The sequence below is a fragment of the Drosophila arizonae genome, chromosome 2 (genome assembly GCF_054131065.1).
Source record: "Drosophila arizonae isolate 15081-1271.41 chromosome 2, UAZ_ARI_1.0, whole genome shotgun sequence".
Classification (NCBI taxonomy): domain Eukaryota; kingdom Metazoa; phylum Arthropoda; class Insecta; order Diptera; family Drosophilidae; genus Drosophila; species Drosophila arizonae.
In genome coordinates, this window is record NC_142922.1 from 31,488,784 (window position 1) to 31,502,327 (window position 13,544).

The 13,544-nt window shown below is 42.7% G+C and overlaps 2 protein-coding genes across 4 annotated transcripts in view; both read left to right on the forward strand.

Annotated features, from left to right (window-relative positions):
• The window catches only part of LOC108621872 (uncharacterized), a 151,776-nt gene that overhangs the window by 77,816 nt on the left and 60,416 nt on the right, over positions 1-13,544 (forward strand). The gene's annotated exons all lie outside the window — the stretch shown is intronic.
• Positions 10,586-13,408, forward strand: Obp85a (Odorant-binding protein 85a). The gene is made up of 5 exons (XM_018019456.2): positions 10,586-12,186; positions 12,444-12,506; positions 12,587-12,715; positions 12,777-12,942; positions 13,002-13,408. The coding sequence occupies exons 1-5, from the start codon at positions 12,148-12,150 to the stop codon at positions 13,214-13,216; spliced, it is 612 nt and encodes a 203-aa protein (XP_017874945.2). The 5' UTR covers positions 10,586-12,147; the 3' UTR covers positions 13,217-13,408.

Sequence of the window (13,544 nt, forward strand, 5' to 3'; positions counted from 1 at the left end):
CTGTAGATCTTGAGCTCTAACTATACTCAATATTCCTTTCAATGTCAGTCGCTTGTGTACATAAATCATACGAATATTGAAAGACTCTCTCTTTCTCTCTCTACCTAATATTCTTTTATGACGAATCAATAAAACTTACAAGTTAAATAAACGTTAAAGGAAGATTTTAAGTCTCTACTCTCTGTGTGGTCAAGACTCTCACATAAGGAATTATATAATGATAGCATTCGGTACCCATTTCTAGTATATTTTGCATTCCATTACTAAATAGATACTAGAGAGAGTATTCAAGAGCCGAAACGCTGTGAAGCTCCCTCTGCCTGCTGTGATTTGACACTGCTGTCCTCTGCAGCAGCTGCTCCGACTTGCAGCAGCAGCAGCAAAGAACAACTGAAATCAAAACAATAAGTGCAAAAGCAACAAATGCGACAGTCGGACGAGACCAAAGAGCAAACAGAGTGAAATGAAGTTCGTTTGGCTTTTCCTGATTCTTGGCACAATCAGCTGACCTCGGCTGGCAGAAACAAGAGACCTCAGCACCACAGCACCACAGCCACAAGGCAGACGAGGCAGCAAAACTGGCAATCTGGCAAAAATAGAGGAGTTTAGCAGGAGACTGAATTCAGAATGCGTGTGGCGACTCTGTGCTGTGGCGATTAGTGTTTGATTGGCCTTAAGCCATTCAGTGCCTAGTGAGCAGGCCGAGACAAGCCTTTGGCAACGCAAATTTATGAGCAAGACATGACATAATAATTCACACAGCTATAATCAAAGGCATAAATTACTTCGGCTGGCAGCTGCCAGAGCGCTGCAAGTGCAAAAATTAATTTCATTTAACTCTCTTGCAGCTTGCAACACATAACTGTCAGAGGTCAGCAGAAAGAGCATCAACTAAACCAAAAAGATTATCAAAAACTGAAAAGCACAATTAAATTTGGAAATATCGAAGGCGTAGATCTCATATTCCGAGTCTCGCAGGGGCAGCTGATGAGTAATGTCACTTGCGCTCCTGTTGCAACATTCTGTGTCGACTCCGCAGCCAGTCCAGAGCCATTCGAGCGGCAAGCTGGTAACTAGAAATGGGGACAACAGCAACAACAACAACGAGATGTCGTGATTATAGCAACAAAATACAACTGCAATACATTTAAAATGTTTTTCAATAAAAGTTTTTCGTACACTGCAATTGTTTTTCGCTGACGGCAACTGGATCTCGCACATGTGCAGCAACTGTGTGTGTCTCTCCCTCTCTCTCGCTCTTTCGCTCTCCTTGAGTGCTCTCCTTGGTGTGAGTGCCGCCAGCCAAGCTGAGCTATGTGCGTTTGTGTCCCTCTCTCTATGCAGTGACTTAGGTAAACCATTTTGGGAGAGGGATTTGGCTAAGCTAACTTCAATTTTGGAATTCAATTTTCAATTATGAAAAAGTGTTTAAATTTCATTTGCTGTTTTCATCTGCTCTTAGATTTTAATTTATTATTTTATTTGACTTTTTTGTGTTTTATTTCTGTTTATAGCTTATGCTGAAAATATCTAAGCTTATTTTTAAATCAATTATTTTTCTTGCATATTTTCAAATTTGCCAATGTAATTGCTTTTAGTCAAACGAAGCTCAATATATACTTTCTGGAGTGTTAACAAGCAACGGCTCGCTTGGGCCACGCCCCTGTGCATATACATGACACCTCACAAGATGCTCAAGTCCCTCTGAGTGCGTGTGTGTTTAGTGGGGCAGTCTGTTCAAGTGTTGTTTTCTTCGTCCTTTCTTATTTTGAGCTGAGGGCAATTTATCACAGCTAAGAGCGCGGCTGCTTACAATGAATTTCCTGCAGCCCGAGTGGAACACGAGTGCATAATGCTTTTAAATATACAGCAGAGCATCGTGTCCGACTTGTCGCTGAACAACGGCTGACTGGCTGACTGGCTGGCGAGTCCTGTCAGGTCCTACATGGCATTCGCTTTGGGGCGAGGCTTTTTTACAACTAGTTGACTTTAAGGCAGCGATAGCTGGCTCATCTAATGTCAGTCGCGGCAGCCAAATGGAGTTAATCAATTGTAATTAACATTTAATTAGTGAAGTAAATGTCCAGAACTTTATGCCAGAGAGCAACGGCTGCCATTAAAAACATTCAATGCGCAGCACATAAATATTTTTTATGACACAGTGGGCAAGAGGCGGAACAAACGCACATAAAAAAGGAAGAAGAAAATGTAAACGCGGTCATTGCCTCAAAGAGCAATGATAAATGTGCCAAGGAGCAGAGAGGAGCTCCTGCCAGGAGCCACCCAGGTGGGGTTGGGGTACCAATAAAAAGCAGTTAAGCGTCAGCAGCGAAACAAAACGAGGCACATTTAAAATTGACAATGACTGTCAGAGCGATAAGTAATTAAAATGCTCGCAAGGGTGAGCAGGACGACGGGAGATGCAGCAGGAGCCCGGACATCGCCTGCTAACAAGCAGCCAATAAGCGACTATTTGAGCGGCAAATGAAAACTCATAAAATATGAACGAGCGCGGAGCAGCCAAGCCACAAACTTGGAAAGGATGAAGTCGCAACGCTTCCAGCGGACACCATATAAAATGCCAAGTTAAAGGCAGCTTCAAGGACTGTCGAGCGAAGGACTCCAGCTAAATAAAACACAAAACTATGTGACAAAATGACACACACGCACAAGAAAGGGACGCAGAGAGTCTGAGAGAGAGAGAGAGAGAGAGAGAGAGAGAGAGAGAGAGAGAGAGAGAGACAGAGACAGTCCACTAAAAATGTCACGAAAATAAAAATAATACAAATAAAAACTAACGACAACAACTAAATGTGACACAAAAATGCACATAAAAAATTGTACTAAGCGAACGGGAAAAAGCCAAATGAAAGGCGCGCAAATGAAAACTGCAAAGAGAGCGACTCGCAGTCTTCCCTGCAGCCAAAGAAATGGGATGATGACGTGTAAAACGAAGGGGTGTGGTGGAAAGGGGGGAGTAGTCAACGGGCTAGGTGGCAAACTAGGTTGAAAGCCGTACAACAGCAGCAGCAGCAACAACAACAACAGCAAGAAAAAATGTTATGCCAAAAAGTATAGACGTCCTGCTAGGTGTGCTATATACAGATATATATGTGTGTCTGTGTGTGTGTGTGTGTGTGTTCATGGGCTGCCTTTTATGTGCTCTGCGGCAATTTGTAGTTTGTAGTTGGAGCAGCGTTGATGCTGCTGTTATCGGTGCGCGAGGCATAGACGCTTGCCATGTCAGCTGCAGCCATAAAATATAGATTTTATCATCCGCAGTTGCAGCTCTGCAAAGAGACATAAAGACTTCGATTTGTTGCCATCACTTGTCGATATCTGTGCGAGCTTATGAAATAAATTCACGTTATTCATGCATTTTTAAAGTAATTCATATTTCAGCTCTGCTCTGCTGAATGCGGCATCAATGTTGTTTTTGGGTTAATTAAATTTATTCTTACATGTAGTTCATGGAGCAGAAGTTTGGGGGAAGCAAATGCATTCACACCATGCTATACACCTTATAGTATTTATATATTTTTTCGCATCTGCTGAGCTGTTGAAGCTGCCTTGGCTACAAACTTGACTATCTGCGAGTCTCATATAATATGTGCTCGAGTCCCCTTCAATGCTCACGAGTGCGTGGACCACTCTACTATTTTCTCCAGTTCATTTACTCGCTTGAGATGTGAGCGCATTTACTATGGATGCAAACAGGCAGCTGGAAAGCACTCTAACAAATCTCTCAGAGCCCGCATGCACACACCCAGCCCACAGCCCACAGCCCACAGCCCACAGCCCACAGCGCCCAGTCGACCACCCAACCAACTAGCACCTGCTGCGAGTGTTACTGCAATTTCTATTTTGTTGCTTCTTGTTTGCCATTTTCATTTGCTGCTCCGGTTGTTCTTCGTAAATATTTGCATGGCCACAGAGTCGTGCACTGCGTGTCCGGCAGGACACTCACTTAGTGCGTTCGCCCGGCGACCCATTTAGAAGTTTACAACTTCATTTGGCTTTTGCCCACGCTCCGTCACGAGCGTCACGAGGCGTATGAGTAATATTTGTTGCATGTGCACTGCGAAGGTGGATCATTGCCGATGGCCGGCCATAAAATTGATTACACTTTCCATTTATAGACTTAGCCTGATTCCTGTCAATAAAGCGAGCATCAAATTCCATTATTTTTGTAAACACAATGCCAATACATACCAAAAGGGGCGGCAGTCCTGCAACTAACAATTGCATCAGCGCCGCTCAGCTGCTGAGGGTGGAGGGTGGGGCGCGGCGCTGCGCGGCGCTTTTTCTGTGTGCGCAGAGTAAACAGAAACGAGTTGGAACGAAAACATTTTGCAACAATATAAAAATTGTAAGCGAATGGAACAAAAACTGTGTCCAGCAGGAGGCGGCAGGGCGCTCAAAGGGAGCGCAAAGGCTTTGTGGAGGTGGCACGACCTTTGCTGGGGCCGAGCTTGGCTGGCGTTTATTGGCAACTGTGTTGCCATTTGTGTAAACGACTCGTAAAATTTTATATTGCTGTTCCTCCACTTATTTTTTCGCACTTTATTTTAGCGACTCTTTTTGCACCAAGTCGGGGGACTTGAGTTGCCTGTCAACAATGTTGAGCTGGAGCTGGAGCTGCAGCTGCTGCCAGCCCTCGCCACGCATCTTGCTCTTGTCTCTGCGGCAAGTCACATGAGGCTCGCACAAGTCACACGCAACACCTCAGCATGCAGTTACTTATCAATTTGTATTGTTGCCCACTCGCAGAGCTACGTACTCTGACAACTCCACTCCAACTCCACTGGGCTTGCCTCGTGGCTGCATCATGCAAAACTCGCATATTGATTACATTTCACTCCCAGACAGCTTGTCAATATCAATTGCCCTGAGCGAGCAGCACTTAGATCTTCACACACACACACACACACACACATTCACACAGAAACAAAAACAGAACTCGCACTGTACTCCATCACAGCTAAATGGCATTTCAGGACTCCTGAAAATGTGAAAACAACATTTTTGCATTTTCGGCATAGTTTAAATTTTTTTAATTTATTAAAACTTTTGCTTTCCTAAATATTTTTCAAATGAATTTCAATGACATTTAAAAATCATATACAAATTATTTATAATTCTTACTAGTAAGAGATTCTATATATTTTTATACATTCAATATTATATAAGTTAAGACTTTCGACAATCTAAGGAGGCTGGAGAATCCAGTCGGACATTCAAGGGGAGAACCTAACCAGTTGAACAGATTTAGTTCAGTTTATATTCGGACCAGACACAGTTCAGACCTATTGTTCAAAATTATATCAAATATATTATTTCATCGAACACCAAGTTGTTATATATTCACAAGAACCCAACACAGCGTCCCCAATCACTAGTACTCTAGTGTGGGTGCGCTTAACTTATATATAGATATTCTAATCGAAAATTTGCTAAAATTTATTTATATATAGAGTTTTCTTTCTGTTCTCAAATTTAAATCTAAACTGATTCGATTGCAATATTAAATTTATGGAGCTTCTTTAAGGATGTCTTCTGTCTTTTCATGCTTCTCCCTTCTTCTGTGTATTGCAAACATATGTTTGCTTGCTTGGACTATAAATCTCTGCTGATACAATATATTCTAATATTATTAATACAAATATATTAATTTAGCTTGAAGCTTATCAAAGTCTCATCAGCTCTGTATGCATATATAAATTTTGAATGCTGCGATGAAATGTAAAAATGCAGTGACATTTGCAAAAGGCAGCGAGCTGTGTGTTAAAGCGAGCTCCTGTAATTATGAGTGACGCAGTGTCGCAGCATTTGAAATGGAAAATGCGCAACTGTCAGGGAAATGTAATAAAAAAAAGAATGAAAATAAATTAAATAGAAATGAAATGAAAACATGGCGAACGGTAAATTCCACTGTTCACCGGGGCATCAAATAAGTGCTTTTCATCTTATTGAAATCGATTTGATTGCCCGTTGGCCCCATTCGGATTAACAAACTTGCGAGCCGTAAGCCTGGCTAATTGCCAAGAGTTGTAGAGAACCAATTTACACAGGCAGTTGCAGCGGCTAATCAAATTGTCAAATTTTGTCTATGCTGCTGCTGCCATATCAAATAAAGCAGCTGTTGACAGTGGCAGCAGAAAGTATCTGGCCCGGCGACATTTGGTGGCAGCTGGCCTGAATCGTGCCACATGTGCTGTAGCTGGTGGCATGTCCACAGGCAAATTAGAAATAAATTTGTTTAATTCAATAAAAACGTTGATTAAACCAAAGAGACAGAAAGAACCATATAGATAGAGTGAGAGGGGAGATAGACGCTGAGCAAATATAAGCAAATGAAATAAAATATTTGTGACTCGTTGCGCTCTCTATTTGCTGCTCTGGAATGCAGCTCGCAGCTGGCAGTTGGCCAGAACCAAATGGCAAATGTGTTGCGTGCCTTTCGGGTCGCTCCTGCGAAATTAATTACTTAAAATTTCATGAATTTCCCGCTCGATATTTTAATTTAAAAGTTCTTTAAGCATTCCCCCCGTGCAACTATCCCCTCGCTCTATTTCACTCTATTTCGCTTTCAAATGTTTTTTTTTTTTTTTTTGGTTTCAAAGCGAAACATTACGAAATGCAACCAAAACAACTGCTAAAACTTTTTATTGTTTTTGTTGTAGTTGTTGTTTTTCCTGTTTATTGTTGCATTTTATTTTTGTTTTGTTTAGCGCCACAGCAGTGAAGGGCAGCTTGTGCATGTGTGTGTGTGTGTGTGTGCATTTCTGTGTGTCAAGCTTATCAGTGACGCTATTCGGGGTCAGAGATATGCAAAGCCACAAGGAGAGTAAAAAATAAATACAGCGAGTACTTCTGTGGGTGCGTGTAGAGGACGGTTTACTCTAAATTGAAAGTAGAACTCCGCTGCTGCTGCTGCTGCTGCTGCTGCTCCTGCTACAGCAAATGTATTTTATGTGGCGCTGAAAAGTATGCAATGCTTTTTCATTTGCAGCGCTTTAATTTGTCGACGACCCTAAAGCCATTGTGCTCATAATTTGTTGGCTGCGAATAGATAGAAATGTTGTCAAAGGTAAGCCCACACACACACGTGCACACACGTACACGCGACCCAAATAGCCAATTTGAAGGCGCACCGGCTCAAAAGGCGCGTAATTAAAATTTCATTTGAGCTGAAAATTAGACTATGAAATTTCAATAACCAGGCGGCATAGAGAGTTCTGAGCTCAGCCAAGTGGTGCAATATTGAAGCCCGAGCAGCAGCAAGCGCTCCAAATAAAAGCAAAGTAAATTAGCTAAATTTAATGTGAAAATCCTTTGATTAAAACCAGTCAAGTATATACATTAGCGCACTCTTGGGGAGCACAAACAAAGGAGGCAGCAGCTAGGGCCACGGCAAGCGGAGAGTTCTTTCTGGCGCTCTGCTGGCCGCGCTCAGACACGCTGAACACATAACGGCGCCACGCACACTCTGCTAAGAAAACAACACACAAGACAAACAGGACGACACATGCCCCGCCCCTCCCCAAGGACATGCGAGCGTTCCCGGCGGGGCGCCCTTGGCAGCCCCGGCATAAATTGTCAAAATGAATACAACAGATTAAAGCCGCGCGTGTACTGCTCGGCTGGCGCTTTGCGGGCTCTAGAGATGGCCCTAATGGCTCGAGGACTATCGTTGACGATAGTTTCAGCAAAACACCCAATAAAACCATCAAGTTTAACTGTTATGGCAGAGCTCCAAGGTTGAGCCCAGTGCAGGGGCTAGAGTTTCATCTAAAGAGCATAGAACACGACTTGGGGAAAAAGGGAAAGAGAACTTGCAGTACCTCGATATATATACAAGTGATGAAATCTTAACATTAGTATAGAATTGGGGCATGGCACAGTTAGGCTGGATATGTATATAAAAAACAATTAATAAATAGTATTCTAAAATATTTCAATTGATGTTTCATTTTGTGTGCTTATTTCAAATTATTTACGACTAATAGTAATTAATACAAGAGCTACCAACCAATGCATTGCAATGGTGCCAAAAATATACTGGGAAGTAAAATATTTCTGTAAAATATTTCTATCAATGTTGAAACTTAAATGAACTGGAACTAGATCACATCATAAATGACTTTTCTGTTATTTTTTAGGAGTCTTATTTGGTTTTTTACTTAAATTATTTCCGCATCTAATGCTTTTACTCTTCTTTGTTCTCTACTTGAATTTAAGCATTTCTTTCTTGGGCTATTCTCGATCATCGTACTATCGCCAACTATCGATATGAATTAGTATCGATCTATTGATAGTTAACAATAGATTTGTTCCCTCTAATATCTTATCGGCCTATTACATTATTCGATTTATCTACAATTATTAACAGTTAGGTAAAAATACAATTTAAAATTTTAATTAATCTATAGGACTCAAGTCTGTTGTTCTCCTCGCTAAGACAGCTAAAGTAATTATACGTATATCTCTCATATTTAATAATTCTGCAGTATTATTTGTATAAACTGTATTCTTATTCGAAATTATATTGAAAAATCGAATAGCTGGTCGCTCCATCGCTTCATCAATGGCTGCAGCACTCCCACACCCTACGTTGACCTTGAGATGGCAAGTTATATAGAACAGCTAGCTATATAGGCCAGCTGCTGCTGGGACTAGACTGTTTGTCGGCTTCTCGACTTTGGCTGCGAGCTGCTGGCAGCTGGCAGCTGTCGCTGTTGCCAGTGGCTACTGTAGCTGCGCAGTTGGCCGCCCACCTGTGGCAAGGAGCTCAATTTATTTATAAGCATTTAAAACTGATTTATGTGCGGCAGAGGAAGACAGCTCTGCGCAGCGCTGCTCGCGTGAGTTGCATCTTTAATTTAGCTGGGGTAGAGCACACGCCCGAGTGTTTACCGCAAATGCGTCTTCAATGAATTTCTCACTTACCGAGCAGCAGCAGCAGCAGCAGCAGCAGCACTTGTAGCAGGCAACGCATCAGCTGGCTAAGGCACGAGATTAATGTGGCATGCGGCAAATGAATCCTCTTGTAGCTAAGAGTAGCAGCAGCAGCAGCAGCAGGAGCAGGAGCAGCAACTACTTTGCGGCACACGCTAAACTGAAACTTCAAAATTAATGAATTTTCGCTCAAAGAACAAAATTGCCGAATAAGCAAATCGCTTCTGCAAGGCTTCGAGGCGCACATGAATCCGTTTGGGCGCAATCAAATTTATTTCTTACAACCTGCTCTTGAATTCGTTTTATTTATTTCTTTTTTGTTGCTCTGATACGCCTCCCATGTGGCTCCCAGGCAACTTTACATACACACTCACACATACACATAAGCGCTATGGCAATCTGTTATCGCATTAGCAATTTCCTACTAATTTCGGCACACTCACACACACACACACACTACTCCTGCTCGGTATGAGGTACGAAATATAATTTAATTGTGGGCCCCAACGACATTGAAGTAAACTACATGCAATAACAAATAATTTCATTAAAAAGCAGCCCTGCCAGCTAAACCCGCCGCCTCCGGCATGAGCAGCCATAAACCAGCCAACCAGGCATAAAAACTCAACAGCATGCGAATAATTCCCACTTGTATTTAAGTAATTATGCTAGAAAGTCCTCGTAGCCATGAAAAAAACATAACAACATGTAACATACACATGTGTTTGTGTGTGTGTCTGTGAGTGTGTTGTGCGTCGGTGTATGTTTATGTCTCCAGCTGTGTGGCAAATAGTAAAAAGTCAACGCCACGCAGATCCAATCAGATGTGCATTAGATTTATAAGCAAGGTTTTGAGCATAATGTATCTATATCTGTATATTTATGTATGTATGTATGTTTAGATATGCATGTGTATGTGTATATGTATATGAATATAAGCAGACAAACAGTGCTCCTCATCTGAATAGCGCAGCTTTCATGTTCTCCGTTAATATTGATTTTCCTATGTATTTTATTCGAGCAAAAGTACTGCAAAATTCCCATGAGCACAAGTCCTTCTCTGTACTTAACAGTTTAATTATAATAATAATTAAGAATGGCTTACACTCGAATATGTCAATACTCGATAGCCTGCGCTACATCTGACTTCAAGTCATCCCTTAGTTGTAGCGACTAACTACAAACATGTAGCCTTAGCCTAAGCAACGGCTCAGCAAACTAATAAGGGACACTTGATTAAGCATCTGTGCTGCTCTATGCATGGAAAATAGAGAAGTAGTTTTAAAGCTCTCATGTTAAGTATATACAACTATGTATACAGTATTTAAGAGTGTTAAGAGTTCCGTTCAAATCTTGTATTTGTCAAAAGTTGAGTTGTTTTCTATTTACTCACACATACAGTGCCGCTCACCTGAATAAGTCTGACTTTTTTAATTAAAAACTTATATCTCATCAGAGAAGGGTCTACTCTGAGTGAAATGAAAATGTTTGCTCATATGTCTGTCTGTTTTTATACCAATTTTGTATCTAGATAATCCAGCATCGATGTTAAGTTAATTCATTGGTATTTACCAGAATTAGTAATACTTTGCATTAATAAAATAAATTTCTTGTCTTTACAAATTTAACGAGGTATTAAAAATTTTAATTATGTGCTCTATCGTGATGCACAATTTTTGGCAATTATTTTTTATGAGCTACTTGAAAAGTTTTAAGCAGGAGAGGTGACCTATTGTAATGACTCGTAGTGTCGCCCGAATTCAATTCCAGCAGTTAAATATCACGTGAGAGGAGGAATTTAAGCTGCTTTGCTGCAATCGAAGGGAATAGTTTGTATAGGGGAGGGGGAGGAGCTGTCACTAGAATAGCTTATTTGTGCATATAAGTCTACCTATAGCCGACATTTACTTCTGCCATGACTCAGTTTTTCTGTTCTGCCAGCTGGCGAGCTCTCCTTATGGGAATAATTCTTACAGGAAAATGTTCCCAAATATCTGGACAACTCTTGGCAAAGAGCTCTACGTATTTGCGCTTGGACGTAATTTGTATGTCTGTTTTGGTAGCATTGTGTCGATTGACAATCGACAGCGGAGCAGCGTCAAAGGGCGATTGCTCAACGTGTGCACTCCATCAACATAAATCACTCATACGTCACGTTAAACACGCTCAAAGTCCGAAATGACGCGCGTTTACCGAGGACTGATTCGGAGGCCGCCTGCGAGCAGACATGGCCATAAATTAATTGAAGCTGCCACATCAGGGAGCCAAGTCGCGAATTGGCATCGCGTAAGCTGCAATTAAACTGTAAACGCGAGAAGCGAACAACGGCGATAGCAACAGCAACAACACCAACACCAACACCAACAACAACAACAACAGCAACAGCAAATTACAACCATTTACAATTAATTTGAACAACACTTGCCATGCAAATTGCGTGCCATGGCTCATAATTTCAACTGCACACACACACACACACACATAAACATAATGGCAGAAAGTCAACGTTGGCATTAAAAAGCGACGGGGTCAACGTGCAAACACTCAATTAGCATATCAATAAATCAAGAAAAAGTGTTGCCCCCGCACAGCAATCAGCTCGCACGGCGCCCAAAAATTTAGTTAACAACGCCAAACAATTTATTAACTCGGGCCACTTGCTGCCAGCCCAACGGCTCCGCCTCCGGCTCCTGCTTCGACTCCTGCTCTGGCTCTGGCTCTGACTTTGACTCTGACTGTGACTCTGACCTTGTTTTGCTGCTGCGTGATGTTTGCGTGCCAACAATATTAATCATGGCCCCGGGCATCGTCATCGATGTCCTGCCGCTGGCCTTGGCCTGGGGTGGCCTGGGGTGGCCTACACTCGCACCTGTATCAGGCAGGTGCGCTGGCCGAGTGCTCGTTTGATTGAATCGGCCATAAATTAGAGGCACCCTTTGTGCATAGTTCGATTTATTTTTGGTCGCCGCCAATTAAAACGTTTGCCAAACGCCAGCCAGAGCGCTAGACAAACGCAACTGCCACGCGCACTAATTGCCCACTTTGATGAATTAATTTATTTTAATTGGCAGCGCACTGAAAAGTGCGAGCACCAGCCATGAAATGTGCCCCGTCGGGCCACACTCAATTCAGCTCTGATCCGAACTCCAAATAAGCTCTCCGCCAGTCGCTCCTGACAACGCTCGGACAATGCAAGCAAAAGTCGACAGAAAGTTGATTATAATACTCGTGAGTTGGCCCAACTGAAAAGATTTCAATTTCAGCTTTCCAAATATCCATGAGATACCAAGTATCTCCGACTCCTGCCAACTGTAGAAATATTTATTTTTCATATTTGCTGCCAATTTTAATTGCAAATTCCAAAAATACAACTAGCTGACATACTTTTTCAATATATATGTCTGTATATATATTGTAATCAGAACTGAACTACATATACACACGTTTATAGATTAAAATTTAATGCCATCCGCATAAATTTTTAGCTGTTTCTGTGCTTTTATGCCAAAGCCGAGCGGAGCTGCAGAGAGATGCGCGCTAATGCCACAGTGAGTGACAGCCAGAAAAAAAGGAAATAGATAGATAATAACATTAAAACATCTCTATAAATGCACTGTATCCCTGACAGCGCCTGTCCGCCCGCTGCTGCCAGCTGACGCGCACCAGCCTGGACCCGGGCTACGTGGAGTGTCGCGAGGCGCTGAAGCTGCCCAAAAAGCGACGATTCAGCTTCGCCGAGATGTATACCATCAACATGGTAAGCTGGCAGAGCGACGCTGCGGCGATGGTTGCAGATTATTGAAAGTTCTTTGCTGCAGTGCCTCGAGGAGTGCAACTATATAGGCTCTGGCTACATTGAAGTGGACCCGCCGTACCGCCTGGACATGGTCCGAGTGCGGCGCAACTTGGAGCAGATCCTGCCGCAGCCGCAGGAGACGAGCGTGCCCTTCATGTTCGATGCGTACATCAAGTGCGAGGCTTATCGTGAGTCGCTGCCCCGCGCTAGCCGGAGTCGAGTTTTAAACTGCGCTGCCAACTTTCAGGCGCCCAGCACACGGCTCGCTTCGCGCTGCACCTGCCGGAGATTGAATTCATAGAGGAGAAGTGCAACCCCTTTTCCCTGCACGTGACCATCTGTGTGCGCATCCATGCGATGCAGAAGTGCCCCAAGGAGTTCTACACGAACAGCACCGAGTGCCGCATGGCCCAGGACTACTTCACCAGGTGCGTGGACGACATCGAGTCGAATGTTGCGTAAGTGCATCCACCAGCCACCAGCCACCAGCCACGCCCACACGCCTTTGATGCGATACGTGTAAATGAAATGAAATGAAATGTAGAAAAGTTCTGGGAGTTCTGGGAGCTCTGCTCGCATATAAATTCGTGTTGCACTGCAACAAAAGCGAACAAGCACCGCTTCAAAATAAAAGAAAAAGAAAAAGCCATAAAAGTCATAGATGAAATATGGCAATTTGACTTGGCTCACTGTGTGGGTTAGCTTTTCATCTATCTGAGTGTGTGTGTGTGTGTGTGTGTGTGTGCCCTGGACTTACACGCTATGCAGTGTCAAAACTGCAAATTGAATC

Excerpts from the sequence above, each read along its gene's own strand:
- Obp85a (XM_018019456.2), top strand. The coding sequence starts at position 12,148 with ATGCAAGCAAAAGTCGACAGAAAGTTGATTATAATACTC. Across the intron at positions 12,187-12,443 it reads GAAAGTTGATTATAATACTC|CTGTTTCTGTGCTTTTATGC; the intron begins GTGAGTTGGCCC and ends ATAAATTTTTAG. Across the intron at positions 12,507-12,586 it reads AGATGCGCGCTAATGCCACA|CGCCTGTCCGCCCGCTGCTG; the intron begins GTGAGTGACAGC and ends TATCCCTGACAG.